The sequence below is a fragment of the Urocampus carinirostris genome, chromosome 9 (genome assembly GCF_059441175.1).
Source record: "Urocampus carinirostris isolate Australia breed hairy pipefish chromosome 9, RoL_Ucar_1.0, whole genome shotgun sequence".
In the NCBI taxonomy this organism is placed as follows: Eukaryota; Metazoa; Chordata; class Actinopteri; order Syngnathiformes; family Syngnathidae; genus Urocampus; species Urocampus carinirostris.
The window spans coordinates 16,972,370-16,992,200 of record NC_142357.1 but is presented as its reverse complement, the minus strand read 5'-3'; the positions used below and the strand labels follow the sequence as shown (position 1 = coordinate 16,992,200).

Sequence of the window (19,831 nt, the reverse complement as noted above, 5' to 3'; positions counted from 1 at the left end):
CGTCCTTTTTTGTCCCCATGGCAACCCCAAGCACAAGTGAGCGCACACGGAGCCGGGCGGGACAGCGAGACTTAGGCGTCATTTTAAGGTCGCCTGAACCACCTTGCATCCCAAGCAAGACCAACATTTAAGGGTGAGTCCAAATATGAATCTGATTCTAAACCCACAAGCGAACACAATGAGTAGGAGCGAGTGGCTTACCTGAAAGCGACTTTGAAATTCCGAACCACTCATAGGAGTCGGATTTGGGCACAACACCACTCATGCAGAGAATACTGAAACTCTAGAAGGCAGCGCCATTTGAGTGGCTTTGTGGCTTGAAATAACTAAGCGTGCACATTTGCTTCATGTTGAAAGTGGCCAGGCCTGCACCTGCAGAACATGTTGGCCGGACTTTGAACGTTCCAGCGGGTGCACATGCAATTTTGGACTGACTGAGCAAATGTCTCAGGCCCTTTAGGCAGAGCTCCATCATTTACAGAAAAAACGAAGCCTCAAAAGAGTGCAAAACTAGAAAATGAAACTTTTACCACGCCTGTTTTGGAGGAAGTTGAGATGCTAAAGGCATTGATGGGCTAAAAAGAGCCTGAGGCGTTTTTCGGACTGTGCGCGTTTACTAAAGCTAATTTTGACCCACTCCACCATGCAAACAAATGCCTTTAAGTTGGAGGTGCATTAATGCAAAGGATGGAAATCCTGTGCAAAAGCAACCAATTCCATGAAATTGCCACGATTATAATAAATAATTATAATGTTATAATAATTGGGAAATGCACACATTTATACACATGCAGCACTTAAAAAATAAAAATATGTAGTATGGAGCCTCAACACAGATATAGAACTCAAACGGTGCTCCAAGCACCAGTCTTTAGGCTTAGACGGGCAGAAGCCCTTTGTCTTTACTCCTCAAAGAATCATAGTGGCTAAACAACTTTGGTCAAAATATCCCAAAATAGGTCAAAAGGGGACTGGTCCCCTTGGATCTATTATTTCATCTGACTTTCCGTGGTCAACTTTCTGACCCAATTTTCTAAAATAAAAAGGACCCTGTTTTGGAGTTAACGTCTCTTTTCTTTTTATTTAGTACCTCCTAGTGGTAAAAAAAATAATACAAAAGAATATCTATTTCAATAATAAGCAAAAGTACATGAACTGTCATATAAATTAGCATTTATTAAAATACTTGAAGGTCAAGAAATATGCATTCATTTTACATAACACGAGCCTCACCTATAGAGAGAGCGGACACATTTCTCCGTAACCTTGCTGCTGTGTAGAAAAATAGTTATTTTCCGCATGTTCAAACTCTACTTCCCTGCAGGAAATGTGTCTTTCTCTTTCTCAAGTCCCTCATCTACATCTGTGTTGGTACAGACGCTGACAGTTGAGCAAAGTAGTTCCGTTGAGGATTTTCATCTCAATAAAATAAAGTACAATTAACAAACAAGCAAATAAAACCAGACAGAATATATTCTGAGCTTGTTCAGGAGAGCATGTGTGCCAAAAAAAACATCCGGGGAACCCGCAGGCCGGTATTTTATAAGACATGGACGTGGTTTGAAAGATGAATCTCTGTGCATAGTGAATGTTCACCCAATTAACCTCATTTTCAAGCACAGACAGGATAAGCTGACTCAATGGAATTTAAGAGAGATCAAGCAAGGTTCCAGGCACAAACCAAATAACTTAAAAAAATGTAAGAACTGCATGCAACATCAAATAAACACAACCAGAAATGCTTCATTTAAATGCATTGCTAACCATGGCGAGTATTCACGACAACCAAATAAATAACTTGATGATTGAAATAGTCAAATGAATATAACTGGAAATACTCAACTTATTATGACTATATATGCAGTCATGTTTTATTAGAACTCATGAAAGGCTGGGAGACAAATTAAAAGAAAACTTGTGTTTTTTGTTCACTTTGACTTTCTGTAGTTTGTATTTATTCTTTGTTCCTTTTTAGGGTGGTATTATAAACAAAAGGCATAAAGGTTCAAAGGGTATAATCAAGCAAAGAAGGAAATCAGTCCATGTTTGACCTAACTTGACCCAACTATCATTAATTAGACTTCAGACTACTCATTATATGCTGACTTTGTTTTTGACAGTTTTTTGTACAACATGACAAAAACAAAGGTAACTCGGCTTTGTTTTCGACAACTCAAATCTTGACGTTGTCCTAGGTTGACGTGAAGGATGGAGGACCTGTGCATTGCGCCCTTGTCCCCATGTTCCAGTGCTTTCGGAGGGTCCTTTTCTCCCTCATGCCACATGATTTCCCTTCCCCTCTCCCCCATCTCATTCCCCCCATCGCCTTCCACTGCCGATTCCCTCCCGTCTTCCTCCTCTTCTTCAACCTCCTCCTCGTGCTCACCTCTGGCCTGGCGAAATTCAGAGGGAGACCAGGACGACTTGACGTGCCTCAGCTGGCTTCACCAACGGGGCAACCTCCTCCCACTCCAGCCTTTTTCTAAAGCGCCACCCCCGACACAATTACCAACCAGAGGCGAGCCCATACAGGACCCTGCCTCGGTCAAACCGGCATACTCCTTTAGCAGCCTGATTTTCATGGCCATCGAGGAGTCAGCTGACAAGAAGCTTCCAGTGAAAGACATCTACGCTTGGATCGTGGACAAGTTTCCCTACTACAGGACGGCCAGCGCTGGATGGCGAAACTCGGTCAGGCACAATCTGTCCCTCAGCAAGAGCTTCTGCCGCATGGAGAGGGACAAAAGTCAGGTGGGCACGTCTTTATTTGCAAACTGGGATGAGAACCTTAATCAGGAATTTTTATATTTCTATAGATTTTGATATAAAGGTCTCAATTGTTTCCCATAAAAATAACGAAGTCTTAATTCACTTCAAACTTTTCATTTTGTAACATAACAATGCAAATCAGACAATAGAATGAGATGATTTTCAGTGCAATTAAAACAAATGATTAACTGGGTAGATGAATCATAAAAATATAGCTACTGTAGGTGCTGAATTTTTGGAGTAGCTCAAGGTTAACATTTCTGGACTCGCAATATTCATAGTTTACCAGCTAGGCCTCCTGCAATGAGCTTACTTGCTGCTAACGGGAATAAAGTATTTGATATCACCGACTTCCCCTCAGACCCAAAAAGACACATTCATATTTTTCAACTCATTCGGTCAGTACCATTGAGGGTGATATATGTAAAAGTAATAAAAGACAAACATAACCAGGGTTGGGTAGGGTTACTTTAACTGGATTACTTTCAATTACTTTTGGAATACTCCAATACCAAATATGCTAATAAAAGACAAAAGAAACTAAATATGAATAAAATTATTACATTTTGTGCAGGCTTGGGGAGTAACGGAATACATGGAACGGCAAAAATGATGTTTGCAAGCCGTTTGGATTTATTTTCATTTTGTTTCTGTCGCATTTTATGTTAGTTTTGCCGGAGATCAAAGAGATCAAAGCCAGGATAGAAAGCTTACCACGTGTTGTGAGTCATAATTTTATTCATATTTAGTTTCTTTTGTCTTTTATTAGCATATTTGGTATTTGAGTAATCCAAAAGTAATTTAAAGTAATCCAGTTAAAGTTACCCTACCCCACCCTGAACATAACTAGACAGGCTGACTATCAACCCTTTGCATTTCACATCACGTTGCCTTCTCTGGCAGAATTAGAGCCATGACGGACGGCAGAAGCAACCTAGCGGATGGCAGTTGAATGAAAAGTTGAGTTCAAACACATCAATAACGACAACAGAAGTACTGTATATGACCACAACTTTTTACAATGGTGATTTATTGCTGTGCGTTGGGCTGTGCCAACCAGCAAGGTTCCTGACCCGATTTGGAATTTTATTGTATGTTTTGATGAAGACAGAGACGCCGATCATTATCTGCATATCAAATGGAGGGACTCACAGCCCTCAAATTATTCCAGAATTTGCACCAATCATTTTTTAAAAGGTACTTTTGATGTATTTTCCAGCAATTTTATGTTAAGTAAGTACGAGTCACGTCAAAGACACAATATAATAAGTTAGCTCGTGCTAGCTAGCTAACCTTAGTGGCCCACCGTTGCCATCTCTTACTACTTAAACTAGCTGCTTTTATTGCAATTAACCAGCAACTCAAAACGGTAATCTTCAGAATATCACTTGTACTGAAAACTGTTTTGTGCTCTACCATAAAGCTTATTACGCAGAACTGAACCCCTAAATTATCAATAGATAAAATGGGAGGCGATTGTTCCGAAAATAAAATGTTATTTTGCCAAAGTAAATACTTTCAATCTGCTCAAATGTGATTTCTGTACAAGATGCAAATGCCCCATGCTTTAGTGTTCCATTGCATTTCCCCAAAATTAAAATACGAAGTTTTAGTAACATTTGTGCGAGGGGGTGCATTTTTCGGCAAAAGAAAGCACAGCAACGCTACAAAGAACCGGTAAGCATCTAGACTTTTAGAAGCTTTTAGATCAGCACAGGTGTATGGGGATACTCCATTTACAATATAATGGTACGTATTGTTTGGACTGAAGTCAGGCAGACTTTAGGATTTGGTTAGATGTGTGAATCTGTCAGGAGGAAGACTGTATTGTTTGATAGCTAGCATTGCTAATTTTATCCTCAGTTTTTCTAAAGTTTCGCCCTTTGTGCTTTCCGACGAGGAGAGCCACCTCATCTGACAGCTGCACGATATTCGTTTGACTAGTCATTGTCAATGATGTTGAATAGTATAGCTTTTATTGTTGTTGTCGTCTACTGTTTACTGGCCTCATCCACTGTTTACTATGATTCACGACTGTCTGCAAGGTGTCATCATGTGATTAGGTCACGTGTGTGCAAAGGGTCAATAAATGTGTTAAATGGGCCAGCAGTGAGTGAGGTAATGACCTGATTAAGAATTGATGTGCTTACCATTGCACTTGAAGGACACATACTGTATTTTGTGATTTATTTTAAGCCATTTTACAATAATTATAGGTATTAACACAATTTTTTCTTATAATTAGTTGTATTTTCTCATAAAAACTATTTTGTTGGAGATTATTCTCATTAGGAAGTAGGACACCATGATTAGAAAACAATGTATCTTTTAGGTCAAGCAATCAGCCACTTTTTGCGGTGGATTCGACTCAAAGACCATATAGTAGTTGCAGCATTAGAATATTTAATATTTAAGGGTATTGATTTTTCTCCTCTCTTTTAATCGTTACGTTCCACATGTTCAATACTTAAGCAATTCCAAATTTCCAATTACAGTAGTTGATAGACGGTAATTGTATCACTGCACTGCAAGCAAGCTCACAGTAAAGCATCCAAACCATTGATCTTACAAAATTCAAGTCAAGTCAAGTCAAGTCATTTTTATTTGTATAGCCCTAAATCACGAAGAGTCTCAAAGGGCTTCACAGATTATTACACTATATTACACAGACTATTTTTCAGCCGACGAGAAGAGTAGGTTATTCATATGCTATGGAGTAGAAGTGAGTTTTAAGTTTAGATTTAAACATTTCCACTGAGGTTGCAGATCGGATCTACACCCAGTCATTTCAAAGAATGCCAGAATATTCTGCAATTCTCAAAAACGTCTTTTTTTTTGTGAGCTATTAGCGTGGTAAAAATGCACAGGAGCTCTTAAAAGTGTCGCTATGATAACTGATAACTTTTCCTTTAATACAACTGTCAATTAAAAGTTTCAAACCTGAAAAAAAATCCAAGTAAAAAGTAGACAAGACTACATTAGGTTTGACAAATATGTGACCTGAAAGTCATTAATGATTTAACAAATGAGTGAAAAAGCTGTCACTGTTTGGGACTTGACCCAAGATAGACTAAGAGTAATTCAGAATGACAATTTCTTGTAATTAGTATTGGTTTTGGCAGAAAAGTTTTTTTGTTTATTGATGGAACGTCCAAATGTCTGTTTACAGTCTTCGGGGAAGGGATCTCTGTGGCGCGTAAATCCAGAGCATCGAGCCTCACTGCTTGAAGTTCTTCGCAAGACGCATGCCTACCACAACAACAGCAGTAGCCACATCAGCAAACCTGCCCTGTGAGCAAAACCATATTTCTTGCATTTCATCTGTAACATTTGGATTTTAAAGCGCAATTCTCTTACAAGCTTTAATATTGGACTGGCTTACAATATTATTGAGTTTAGGCCAATTAATAATATTGAGTACACGTTAATCACTTTCTGTGATTCACTGAAAACGTTTTTCTGTTACCATTTACCAAACAAAATGGACCTAGCATGTTGGCGGTAGCTCAATTATATATTATTATTATTTTATTTACCTCCTATAGCAGTGAGCCCTTGTTTATTGCAGAGGTTATATTCCAAAATGAACCTGTGATAAGTGAAAGCTATGAAGTAGAAACCATGTATTATTTTCTTTTACAATTAAATGCTCCATTATACATTAAAATCATAGACCAAATCTTTTTTAAGGCCCAACCATTCGTTTACCAAATAAAATTACGGCGTATATATATATGTTGGAATGGACAAGGATGGGCACCACCAAGTTGTACCGGCCATATACACCATAGGAAATGGTGCCCCTACGACCCATGTGAGCCAACCAACCAACGAACCAACTAACCATACAGTGGTTAGCACATTCGCCTATCACGCAAAATCTCCCCGGTTCGAGACTGGGCCGAAACATATGTTAGCCTGGAGAGGGATGGGCATCCCCAGGCTTTTTTTGCCCAATACACACCACAAGAAATGGTTCCCCAATAACCTGAGTGGTTAAAGGATCCAACCAACCAACTTTAAACATTTTTGACCAAGAATGCTGAACACAATGCATGATTAAAACCCGTGAGAGGTTAACCGAGGGATTACTCTACTGTTCTTTCCAAGAGTAGTTTTGTAAAATTGCATAGCTGATATCGATCACTAGATGTATATTCAACACCTTAGTATTTAGAATAGTCAATCCTGAGGCTATTTTATCTAACAAAAACTCCAGTTATAAGGCATATGTTTAAGTTTAATTTCGCAGTTAAGACTTTTGTTGAGCAGTCTTAAAAACTTCATCAAACAAAATAGCTAAAACAGTTATTAAATATATTCCTGGTACCACCTCATTAGCAGATAACTGGTATACTGAACTGTATAAAAAGAAAAGAAAATAGTGATCTGTTGACACCAACAGGTCTGAATGAATGTGACAGATACTCAGGTGATCACCTGCAAAACAATTAAAGATATGGAACAATGGAATGCGTTTTTGCAAAGAAAAAAACAAGACCATTTTTTGCAGCACACTAGACAAGATGTCTCGGCACTCTAGCGCATCCCAGAACACTTGTTGAGAAATACTTATTCAGAGAACTGCCTTTTACTTTGACCTGAGTCCGGTTATTGGGAAGTAAATGTATCTTTCCTAAGTACAATTTGTAGCCCCCCACTGATTAATGTGGGTATTGAACTGTCTGTGTTTTGAGCTGAGGTGCTTTTGTTTTGATGCCAGGTTGGAGGGTGTGGACTATGGTGTGTCCGTGGTGGCTGACCCAATGGAAATGTCAGGTTGGTACACCTCTCTTTCCAAAGCTTGAAATCATGCATCTCCAAAGTCCAGCGCGGGGGCCAGTTACGGGCCGTGATCAAATTTTTACTCGTCCGAGGAATCTGTCATAGAATTAATAATATGTGGCCCGCCATTAATGTTGACCGCAGTATAAATATAAATAAATTCGTACAAAAAAAAATCTCCAGAACAGATGGCTTAGCCCTTTGGCCACCTTGCCCATGACTTTCTGGGAGAATTTCATCCCGGCCCATTTCCGAGATGGTGACTGCAAATAAAAAAAGGAAACTTGACTGCGAGGGCTGCCACTTTCATGACAAGTGGAAATTAAACTACTTTTTCCCCCCCAACAACTGTGTCTGCCTAATTTTCCAAGAGACTGTAGCTGTTTTCAAAGAATATAATTTAAGGAGGCACTGCCAGACAAAATATGCTGACTAGAAAAAGCTAACAGGAAAAGAACGCTGTGAATAGGTGAAGCAACTGGAAGGTGTTTTCACAGCACTGCATCGCTTTTTTACGAGACCCTGTGGGTCAAATGAAAATGCTTCAATGGTGCGCTACGAGTTTGCAACGCTGATTGCCAAGTACCCCAAACCTGTCACGGAGGGTGAATTTATTAAAGACTGTTCAAAGAATGCCAGGCTGAATAGGCAGTCTTCACACATTTTTACCTCACTAAATATGCCCCGCATTCTGAAAAGTTTGGACACCCCTGTTTCAGATTCAAGTTCAATCTTCAGTCATGCAATTTTAACACAGATTATTATGAGAAACTTATATCTAATTTTACTTCATTTTACATTCATTTTAAAGCCTTATTTAGAGGTAGCCGATACAATTGTCTGCCATCTTTCTGCTACGTGTAGCCGAAAAAACAAAATCTTAGCAAAAGGTTCGGCAAAAACATTTTTTTTAAAAAAACAAGTGTTTTAGACACTGTGAGTCCACGTAGTCCATGTTCTTCTTTTTGCTTTTTAGCACTTGTTTTCTGTTGTACTACACAATACAGCGACTTCTGGGGGTCAAATATTCCATAGTGTCCCTTTCAATAAAGACAAACACATTTCATACAAATACAATGGCCATCTGAATGCACTACTTGTTTTGATCAACCAACATTTGCTGCAATTTTTTGTTTTTATTTCACTCCAACCACTCATTAAAGAACGGAATAATTGAAAAAATATTTAAATTCTAATGGCTATGGCAAATGTTTTAATTGTTTAATAAAGGTCTAGTGTATTTTTTGGCTCCTCCTAGTAGTAGAAAAGATTACAGAAAACTATATTCATTTGATAAATTAGCAAAAAACATGAACTATCATTTAAATATGCATTCTTTAAATACTCGTCTGTCGAGATATTTAAATATATTTAACATAAATTGAGCCTCACTTAGAAGAAGCAGAGATAACTGCCAGCCATCTTGCTGCCACGGGCACCCATAAAACCAGGAATCCCAGAAGAGCCAAGGCAAAAAATAAAATGAAAATGGTGCTTTTTTGTCACTTTGAATCTCCGTAGTTTGTGTTCTTCATGTGCTTTGCAGCACTCGTTTTTGGTTGCACTACACTATACGGCTACATCTAGTGGTCAAATAATACACACTGTCCCTTTAACGAACAAATAAAAAAATAAAAATAAAAAAAAGAAGAAAAATAAATTGAATTGAATAGAACAAAATTTTCTGCCGTATTTCTGGGCACACCGAAAACCCCCAAAATGGACAGAATTTGTGCGTCATGACGTTGCAAAAGACAAACAGAAAACAAAAAGGTTTTCAACAAAATACCGTTGAAGCTTTTTTACCTATGTATACATATTAAACCGAGAGGTGATTGACACCCATGTGAAAAAGTGGAGAACCCATCAGAATGCACTATGCAAACCAGTGTTTTGGGCACGTTATTATAGTGTGATAATGAGATAAGCTCTTATGCCTATTTGTACTGTATTCTATCTGTTGGTTTAGTTTCTGTCGACACCCTCACCGCTGCAAACTGGGTTTGATTCCCGTTGCAAACTATGTTTTACAATTTGAATCAGCAATACCTACCAACTTATTATTCAATGCACCATGATGTGCCGTAACTTAATCGAGTTTACAAACGGTTATACATGAATAAACACTGTAGCTACTGTAGCCTAAATTTCATGCGCCTTATAGTCCAGTGCACCCTATGTTTGAAAAAGATATGACCAAAGACTATTTTTGTGCGGAAATACGTATCAAAGAAAGTGCCATCTGTGACCAGATTGGGTTGCCTTGGGAACACAATGAGACTTAATCCTAATTGGACCAAATTTACACAGAGAGCAGTGAGACCAATGGGTATCGCAAAAAGAGGATAGAGGGGGTCGCGGTATCTGGGAAGGAAGGAAAACAATTTGGGAGCTGCCGATAGTGTTCAGGCCATGCTGGTCATTTATATGTTGCATTGATCGTAAAGCCAGCCCCCTGCTGGCCAGACGTTATGAATTTGAAGCTAGGATTTTTTATCAGCTATGCAACAGCGGTCACTGTCACTTTTATTGCCGGCGCCTTTTCAGGCTCTCACCGACGTTCTCAGCGTGACACATTGTTCCTGTGTTTGCCTTCTGTTACCATGACGACAACCTTCTATTCCCTTGGTTACGCCCAAACAACCTCCTTAATGTGGCAGACCCTGCTTTTACATGCGGGCCTCCGTCAAGAGCTTGTCTACAAATGAGATGTCCGCTTCATTTGTTGCGCGAAATTCGCCTCGTTTGCTTGAGTTCATAACTTGAGGTGCGCTGCTGGGAAATGTTCATTCCTACCTGATTTAATCGGAAATCGTCTTTTTGGCGTTTTCCTCATAAATGTAAAAAGCCTTGGCTGGAGTCTATAGCTGAAAGCTGGGTTCCACATTGGCTGGGCCCAAATGTTTGACTCCACCCACATGGATCCTTAAAGTACATATAATTGTTTTTTTTCTTATCAAACAAAGTCATTGTCTGTCTCAATGTTTCCGTCTTATATTTAATCGAAATTTAGCAAACACAAACAATAACCTCAGCCTCCCGCTATGTCAGTGTTTCTTAACCTTTTTGAGCAGAGGGCCACTTGTTTTATTAAAAGACTCTCCAAGCACACCGTTCATCGATAATATTTGAAAATTGAATTTGTGCGCCAGTTTTATGTTGTTATATTTTTAAAAGTTAAATTATTATGTTGTCTAAATTGACAGTACGCTACTTTTTTGTGTTCACAGTGGCTCTTGGGGTAAAACATGCTGTTCATTTTGGTTAATAATTATGCTATAATTTGGAATGTTAAAAGATATTTTTAACCTGTTTCAATTTTCAATATATTTTGTCTTTTAGGAAAAACAAACTGAGCAAAACGTATCTTCCACTGCACTATTTTTTTCTACTACATTCTGTCAGGACCAGAACAGGAAACAGGACACGCTCGCGTAACGTTACTCACAGTTTTATTGGGGGAGAAGGGAAAGGAGCGCACCCTCGATCCAGCTTTTGACAATTCCTTGGAAATGAGCGAGGCAGACGAGGCAATAGCCCGACTTGTCAACACTTTTTCCAGGTGATTCCTTTCCACAAATTCCGAGACTTAATGGAATTTTGTGAAAATGTTTTTAACCCTGGCTAATTGAATGATGGCTGTGTCTTGCTGGAAACCTTTTTCTTCCTCATCTGTGAACTCTGAACTGTGACGTGACGCAAAGAGCATGCTGCAAGCACAAATGCACACAGATTGCCAGGCAGATTTGAAGTGATAGCCAGTTTGTTAACGTTTGAGAAACTTTTAGAGCGGTGAATGGCAGAGCCTACTGTACTTATTTTTTACTTCATAACTATAGGAAATATTTTTGCATTCAGGTACTTTGTAAAATGAAACTTTTGTATGTAGACATTCATAAGGAGAGGTACCACTGTATGTAACCTATAACCTCCGATATGGCTGTTTTCGTGAAAATATGCACAATTGTATTTTAGGCCTCCTTGAGTATCTTTATCTAGGTTTCATGTCAAGGCACCCCCGATTAATACCAATAAAATTGTCTAACATCTGCTTTTGTGTGGTCTGCTAACGTGGGGTCTCTAACGCTCTCTGGCGGCCAAATTGAGTACTGCAGCCCCCTAACCACCAACTACTCCGAACAGCTGAATCCAATCTTCTATCGGCCCAGCAACACCATGCCATATTTGCTCATAGATAATAGTAATCTCCAGCAAGATACTGATATGGATGAATATTATAGTTACTCTGCTAATAACTAGAAAAAAGCAAAGATAAGTTTGGGCATTTTTTTTACACTAGACAGGGTCTTACCACATGCTAGTCGAAACACTGGTTGAGAAACACTGTTCTATATCATATTAATTGAAAATGGTTTCATTTAGGGTGAATCAGAAAATTTTAGTCAAATTGAAATCAACTCTGATAAATCCAAATCTATTTAATAAACACACTTTAATATCCAGCCCTGCTAATTTTATGATGTAACCATCAATGATTATAGTACAAATTCTGTGCAAAGGTTCCTGCCATTGAGTATTCTGTTGGTTGCAGATTGCCTCCCCCACAATCTAATGCTGTCCACCTCATTGCCCGACGCCCTCAACCGGGATAGTCCTGAATTTTCTGAGCACCCGGATTTCCCTTTGACGCCAGAGCACGAGGAGCTGGTGGCCATGGAGACGGCGGAATACCAGACAGAGGATCTGGGCGGGGACTTGGATAAGGACCCGCTGGGTGACAGCGGCTACATCGAGCTTCATTACTACCAGTCACCAGAGTACCAATACCTGGTCTTGCCTGATGACACAGAGTTGGACTTAGAGACGGTGGAGATCCTCCAGCTGGATGCTGAAGTGCAGGAGGCTGCAGGCTCCCTGCTGGACTTGGCGGGAAGCGCATATCAATAGCCCTTCAAAAAAAAACAGTTTCCCTTATTTTTGTGATCTTATTTGTGACGTCTCTGTTCTATTTTTGCTTAAAACTTGTAGCATTTTTAATAGGGTTATTTGACTAGGACTCGTTTTCATGCATTCGCTCCAATTTATGAGATGCTGTTTGAGAAGAAAACCATTCTTGTTCTCACACTGCACAACTATAATCTCATACAGACACAGTCATACCTATGCTCAAACACTAGTATACTCTCTCACACATAATTTTATACTCCCATACACACTACTTTACTCTCTCCCACACACTACTATACTCTCATACACACAATCCTATGCTTTCACACACATATTGCTTTACTCTCACATACACACTTCTATACTCCCATGCACACACAATAGACTCTCAGGGACGCATTTTATACTCTCTTACACTCAATACTTTTCTTTCTAACACACCATCAAAATTGCTATTACTATAAGAGTTTTTCACTCTTGGTGTAGTGATCATCTGACCTCTCAGTGTTGTTCTATCTAAAGTACTTTAGGTAACCAAGAAGATCCACACTGATCTGTGTGTCTTACAATTTGATGTCAAACTATAGAGTATCCCAGTACAGTATTATGTTTGAGAGAGTATGGTAGTATGTGTACATTAGTATACTAGTATGTGTGGGAGAGCATAGTAATATCCCGAGAGAGTATAGTAGTGTGTAAGAAAGTATAGTAGTGTGTGCCTGAGAGTATAGTGGTTTGTGCGATAAAGTATAATGGGGTATGAATGGGGTATGTGTGAGAGAGTATAGTAGTGTGTATGAGTATAGACGTGTTTTTGCACGGTTGTGAGAGTATAGTTGTGCATGTGTGACAGTTTGATGTTATATGTGAGAGTAAGTATTATTTACTTTTCAAACGGCCTCTCATACAAAGCTGTAACCCTGTCGACTAAAGTTTTGGGCTACTACTTATCAAACTTTTGCATACTCGGTGGTAAAAATTCTCACTGGCATACTGGAAAAATGCTCTTTCTCTGACAAAATTCTTCTAATATTGCACCACTATGTTGGACAATTTATTCTTAATCAGGAGGTGACTAGTACATGACAAGCACCTACTAGTTGTTTGTAGTTACTAGTAGTGTGCAGCACGGTGGCGTTTAGTTACATTCTAGCAGCCCAAAAAATGACACTAGTTCATGGGTGGGCAAACTTTTTGAGTAGCGGGCCACGTTGAGTTAAAGTAAATTGGCCAGAGGCTGGCCTTGAGACTTATCCAATTTTCTCTTTTCCATTTATAAATAAATATACTGTAGATGCATATATGTACATCTTGTATTTGTTTTTATACTTGTTTTTATTTGGATTAGTTTCATCAAATTGGTTTTGAAACACCCAGAATTTAAACAAAATAATATATTAGATTCCTGTTTTAGGGCTCAGTTTTGTGTTCAGTTTTGTAGTGTTTCTCTAATATTTTTATATTATTTCTGTAGGACTACCTTGGTAGTATTTTTGTAGTAGTATTTTATCATATGTTTGTAGTTTTTGTGTCATATCTTTGTAATATTACTGTAATTGTATTTTTGGAGTATTTATTTTGTAGCAATTCTATAGTATTTTTGTAGTATTTCTGTAGTAGTCGTTTTGTAGTATAGTATTACTGTACTAGTATTTTTGTAGCATTTATGGAGTATTACTTTTTAATTTTCAGAATTAAAGCAAAATAATATATTCGGTCCCTGTTTTAAACACTAAATCGGTACTAATTGTGTACTTGTTTTGTAGCATTTCTTTAGTACTGTTTTATATTAGACACACAAAGGGACAGTTGATATTTTTATAAGAAGTACTTTATTTACTATTATATATAATGTCATGATATTATATTTTCAGCATTTCTATTCAGCGGGCCTGGTTAAAAAGCCTGACGAGCTGCATATCACGTCCGGGCCTTCATTTGCCCACCCCTGCCCTAGTAGTTAAAAAACGTGACATTTTCTTCCTTTTTGGGATCCATTTAAGTTTAACTGCATACTATTTTGAGTTTGTTTCTTCTTGGATTTTGTTTGAATTTAAGTAGAATGTATTAGCACATTTTTTGAGAGGTAACAAGGCCCATTCTTTTGTAGCTCCCCTCACTTTAAATTCCGTGCTGACTGAGGCACGTGGTCTTTGTGGAATGCGGATGAAGTGCGTAAGCTCTGCAAAGTCTTTTGGCATAATTGCAATGCCTCCAAGATTGATGTCAAATTGGCTGCTGTGGCGATGCACTGAAGATCCATGTACTAGCTGCATACATTAGTAAGATAATTAAGTGTATTAATTGATCACTGGTGGCATTACAGATCTTCTATTACTATTTTGTTCCACTACCGCTGTATGCATTAGTGCAGGAATCTCCAACCTTTTTTAAACTAAGAGCTCTTTTTTGTTACTTATTAGCACAAAGGGCATGCACTTTCTATAATAACAACTCATCATTTCATTACTATGTTGTTTCTATGTTATTACAGATTAATTATTGGAAGCAGGGTTAAAAAAACTGTGTCAACCACTTAAATAATAATAACTTTACTAGAAAATCAAAATGACCAAGCAACTGGTAAACTATTTTTGAAACAGGTTTGCAGGGACCACATTGGAGACCCCTGCATTAGTGGAAACACTGAGATGCACCAGTGTAGTACTTCTCAAAAGAGTTGAGCTATTACTACAGGGGTAATTAAGGCACTTCAAAGGGTACTTGATATTGTCAAATACATCAAGTACCAAATCACAGCACTTGCTACCTGCAAGGTAATTGATCCTCAGTTCGGGGGAACTTAGTTGAAAAAGGAAAAACAATACTCACCTGAGGTACATTAATAAAAAAGTTGAGGAAAAACTGGGCTAGTAAGACTAGCTGTTGCATACTAATACCTTTATTAAACCACTATTGCATACCACAACCACTTGACCTTTCTGTTCACTGGCGGCACAACTTCTGTGAGTTAGAAGGAACACAAACTGTAAGTAGTAAAATAATTAAACATATTAGTAAAATGACTTCATATACTGTAACAAGTGAGGAAAAAATTGAACTAATATCTGTTAACGAAGTGAAGATATTATTCAGTTGGATAAGAACCCGAGGTCACTGCCATTTTTTTTACAAATGTAAGCTGTGCGGGTCTATACAATTGTATCTGAATTCAGGTAAAAATCTATTTTTCTGACATGTTTTTAAGAAATCTAATGAATACAATATAACTTTCTATTCCTACAAATCCTTGTGTTTGTGTATTTTTTTAAAATGGTAAATAGTTTGGATTTATATAGCGCTTTTCAAATCAATGATGACCTCCACTTCGTAGCAATGAATATTGTCTAAAAGCTCAATATTAATACACCTGGGTTGCGTACATTTCTTAGTCGTTTAACCAGATGACGAGTCCTCTATTTCTTGTTCTAACTTGATGTCAAAATCAAAAATCTGTTTTGAACGTTTTTATTCCTTGCCAAGTAAAGTCAAGTCATGTTTATTTGTGTACTCGATAGGAAGTTGTTTGTCGCTCCAAATTTACATGATATGGACGGACAGAGAGACAGACACACACACACAAATAGGAAACAAATACAAAAACAAAATCGTGGTGTTGTGCATGTTTCTAGCCTGACAAAGTGCTCTTTAGACGTTTTCGCTCTATTGGAATTCATCACGCATCAAAGCACACATAAGCAAGTGTCGTGATTACCTAACTGGAGCCACCTGAGGTAATCAGCTGGCGTGCTTCCTGAGTGGTGGAAGCTTTCTACTTAAGCTGTCAGCGTCCAGAGATGGACGTTCGAGTGTACTCCTCGTTTCCATGAGTGAGCCTCCAACATTCAAGGTACCCACGATCCCTTTGTCTATTCCAAGCCTGCTTCTCGTTGCCTGACCCTTTTCTGTTACAAGTTTACGATCTACTCTCCCGCCCCGGCCACCGACTTACCTGCTACGTTGCTCGTCACGCGTTTTCACCACGGAGCTGCCATTCCGTCCAAAGAGGCTTTCTGCTACCAAGACCCGACGTCTCAAGCCTGCTCCACCGTACCTTGTCCAAATAAACTATAAAACTGACGCTATTGGTTCCGAGTGCTTGTTCTGGTCCTTGACAGCAAGTCAAGTCAAGTCATTTTTATTTGTATAGCCCTAAATCACGAAGAGTCTCGAAGGGCTTCACAGATTGTTACACTATATTACACAGACTATTTTTCAGCCGACGAGAAGAGTAGGTTATTCATATGCTATGGAGTAGAAGTGAGTTTTAAGCTTAGATTTAAACATTTCCACTGAGGTTGCAGATCGGATCTCAGGGGGAAGAGCATTCCACAGCACCGGTGCCCGGATGGAGAACGCTCTCGAACCAGCAGAACACTTCTTTGCTCTTGCGATCACCAGAAGACCGGCACTCTCAGATCGTAGGCTTCGGACCGTGACATAGGGGCAAATCAGATCTGAAAGATAAGAGGGAGCAAGTCCATGTATAATTTTGTACAATACTAAGAGAACCTTGAAATCACATCTGAGGCTAACTGGGAGCCAATGCAGGTTAGCCAAAATCGGTGTTATGTGATCGTACTTTTTTGTCCTAGTTAAAAGCCTCGCTGCGGCATTTTGTACCAGCTGAAGAGACAAAACATTGACATTAGAATAAACTAATATTTAATCAGAATTGATGATAATAATGAACAAGGACCAAACCAACAAAGCTAACTCAAGGTTTTCTCCATTTTCCTCATGCTGAGGTGTTTGAGTTTTTCCTTGGCCTCATGAAATGAAATGAAATGATCTGCATTTATATAGCGCTTTTCAAGTCATTGACTTCCCAAAGCGCTTTACAATGTGCTCCACATTTCCCAATAGCGACCTTGCAGCCATGTAAGGCGCTAACCTGCTTATTGGGGGTATTAGGGGTTCAGTTTCTTACCCAAGGACACTTCGACATGTAACACGGACGAGCCGGGATTCGAACTGGGATCCCTTGATCCCAAGACGAGCGCTCTACCTCCTGAGCTACTGCCGCCCCTCATGTAGGTTTTAGATCAGGGGATGGTGTGATAACATTCTGTGGTTTGCAATAATCTGTGGTCTGTGCAGCCCTTTAAGACTCTTTGTGATTAAGGGCTATACAAATAGACATGATTTGACTTGACTTGTGTAGCGCTTGATCACAAGAAGTCTCAAAGGGCTGTACAGATTAAAGACTATTACATACTACAGACTACTATTACACCAACCCCTGATCTAAAACCTACATGTCAAGTCAAGTCATGTTTATTTGTATAGCCCTAAGACTATTGCAAACTTCAGACTATTATGACACAATCCCCTGATCTAAAAGCTCCATGAAGGCAAATAATACACAGCTATTGTCAACATAAAATATAGGTTATTCATATGCTATAGAATAGAAGTGTGTTTTTAGCTTAGATTTAAACATTTCCACTGAGGTTATAGATCGAATCTCAGGGGGGAAAGCATTCCACAGCACCTGGGCCCGAATGGAGAACGCTCTTGAACATGTGGATCTCTTCTTGGCCCTTGGGATCACTAGTAGACCAGCATTTTCAGAGCGAAGGCTCCGGACCGGTACATAGAGGGAAATTAAATCTAAAAGATATGAGGGAGCAAGTCCATGAATGACTTTGTATACTAACAAAAGAACCTTAAAATCACATCTTAAACTAACAGGGAGCCAATGCAGGTTAGCTAAAAACGGGGTTTTGTGATCAAACTTTCTTGTCTTAGTTAAAAGCCTTGCTACAGCATTTTGTACCGGCTGACTGCTATTGATTTTGGACTTCGGGAGACCGATTTACAGTAATCGAGATGGGAGGTAACAAACGCATGAATTATAATCCCCGCATCCGACTGAGACAGCATAGGGCGAATTTTAGCAATGTTGCAAAGATGGAAAAAAGGTGTTCTAGTAATATTCTTAACGTGCGTTTGAAAGGACAGATCGGGGTCAAATATAACACCTACATTTTTGACTGAGTCACTCTGGGTGATATATAGGGGCAAGGAAAAACTCAAAACCTCAGCATTGGTGTCGCACACGAGGTGAAAACTCCTCCCAGGATGACCATGCTGCAATGGATGTTGCAAGGGCATCAACAAACAATATACAGACAAATCGTCAACATGAAATATTGGTCATTCTTAAAATATGAAATATACGTGTTTTTTAAGACTAGATTTAAACGGTTCCACTACGTTTGCAGATTGAATCTCAGAGGGCAGTGCATTCCATAGCACCGGGGCCTTTGATGCAATTGCAATAACTTTTCTCATGAAATAAGAAAATTTATTTGGTGGATACTGTTCCCACCATGGAGGGAGATAACATGTTCATGAAAACAATGTACACTGACACTCACTGGTATCGTTTGTGTAGTGGAGGAGTTTTGGAATTTCACAATAGCCATTTCTCAGATTTTTCACGAGTTGCAAAAATGTATCCAACCATACAAAAAATAATAAATTCCATGGTTTTTTTTTAAAACACAAAATATACATATTTTTTAATCGTTGGGGTTTGAAGGGGTTTGAACACTTTTTATCGACACTTTTAACAGCAATTAAACACATTCACAATTTCACCATATCATATTCTAACAAGGTTTCTAGAGGTAAAGTTAAGTAAAAGTGTGGCATTCTGCCTTTGAGCTTTATTTACGCCAAAGCTTTTAGTTCTTGTTTGTTTGTATCTCTGTGTGGTGTGGAGGCTGCAGCGCTTCCGACTGGGGTTGTGTGAGGAGGGTGACGAGGACAGCAGAGAAAATCATCGGGACTTCTCTCCCCTCCATTCAGGACAGTGGCCAGAAGCGCTGCCTATCCCAAGCCAAGAACATTATCAGGGACCCCTCTCACCCCCATCATGGACTGTTCACTCTGCTAGCCTCTGGGAAGAGGTACTGCAGTGTGCGGTGCAGGACCACCAGGTTCCACAATAGTCTTGTCCCCCTGGCCATTAGACTGCTAAATGGTCAGTCAAACACATAGTAAATCTAAACTGCTGCTAATCTGTACATCTGTTGGTTTTGTTTGACTTTTTTGCACTACTGGCAGTTCTTTATAGCTAGCCACTCCTTGCACATCTGTTCTCCTCTGCACTATTGTACTACAGTGTTATTGTTACTGTTTATCTGACTTGTTTACCTGACTGCCCATTTTGCACATCTGGTTAGCTGCTCCTCTTGCACTCTTTGCACTACTGTAAAATACTATACATAGCCATAATTATTTAGTATATTATTAGTACTCAATACTCCAACTCAATACAACATTTTATTTATATCTGTACATTCAAGGAAACTGTGCGCGTCAGATGTATCGACATTTCGTTCTGTATACACGTGTACTA

The 19,831-nt window shown here is 39.0% G+C and overlaps 1 protein-coding gene across 2 annotated transcripts; it reads left to right on the top strand.

Annotated features, from left to right (window-relative positions):
* The first annotated feature begins 30 nt into the window (after positions 1–30).
* Positions 31–19,332, top strand: LOC148359442 (uncharacterized). Of its 2 annotated transcripts, XR_015851320.1 has the most exons (6): positions 31–133; positions 2,196–2,751; positions 5,939–6,060; positions 7,493–7,548; positions 12,107–14,744; positions 19,193–19,332. XR_015851320.1 is itself a non-coding variant. In XM_088344015.1 (5 exons), the coding sequence occupies exons 2-5, from the start codon at positions 2,209–2,211 to the stop codon at positions 12,460–12,462; spliced, it is 1,077 nt and encodes a 358-aa protein (XP_088200141.1). In that variant the 5' UTR covers positions 31–133; positions 2,196–2,208; the 3' UTR covers positions 12,463–15,690. The 2 variants fall into 2 exon arrangements, 1 of the variants encoding a protein (XP_088200141.1); XM_088344015.1 differs by lacking the exon at positions 19,193–19,332 and having other exon boundaries at positions 12,107–15,690.
* Positions 19,333–19,831: the final 499 nt, after the last annotated feature.

What these genes read in the sequence shown, in the direction of transcription:
- LOC148359442 (XM_088344015.1), top strand. Translation starts at nt 2,209, where the DNA reads ATGGAGGACCTGTGCATTGCGCCCTTGTCCCCATGTTCCAGTGCTTTC. An exon ending in TGGAGAGGGACAAAAGTCAG is followed by an intron (nt 2,752 to 5,938) that starts GTGGGCACGTCT and finishes GTCTGTTTACAG; the next exon opens with TCTTCGGGGAAGGGATCTCT. An exon ending in TGACCCAATGGAAATGTCAG is followed by an intron (nt 7,549 to 12,106) that starts GTTGGTACACCT and finishes TGTTGGTTGCAG; the next exon opens with ATTGCCTCCCCCACAATCTA.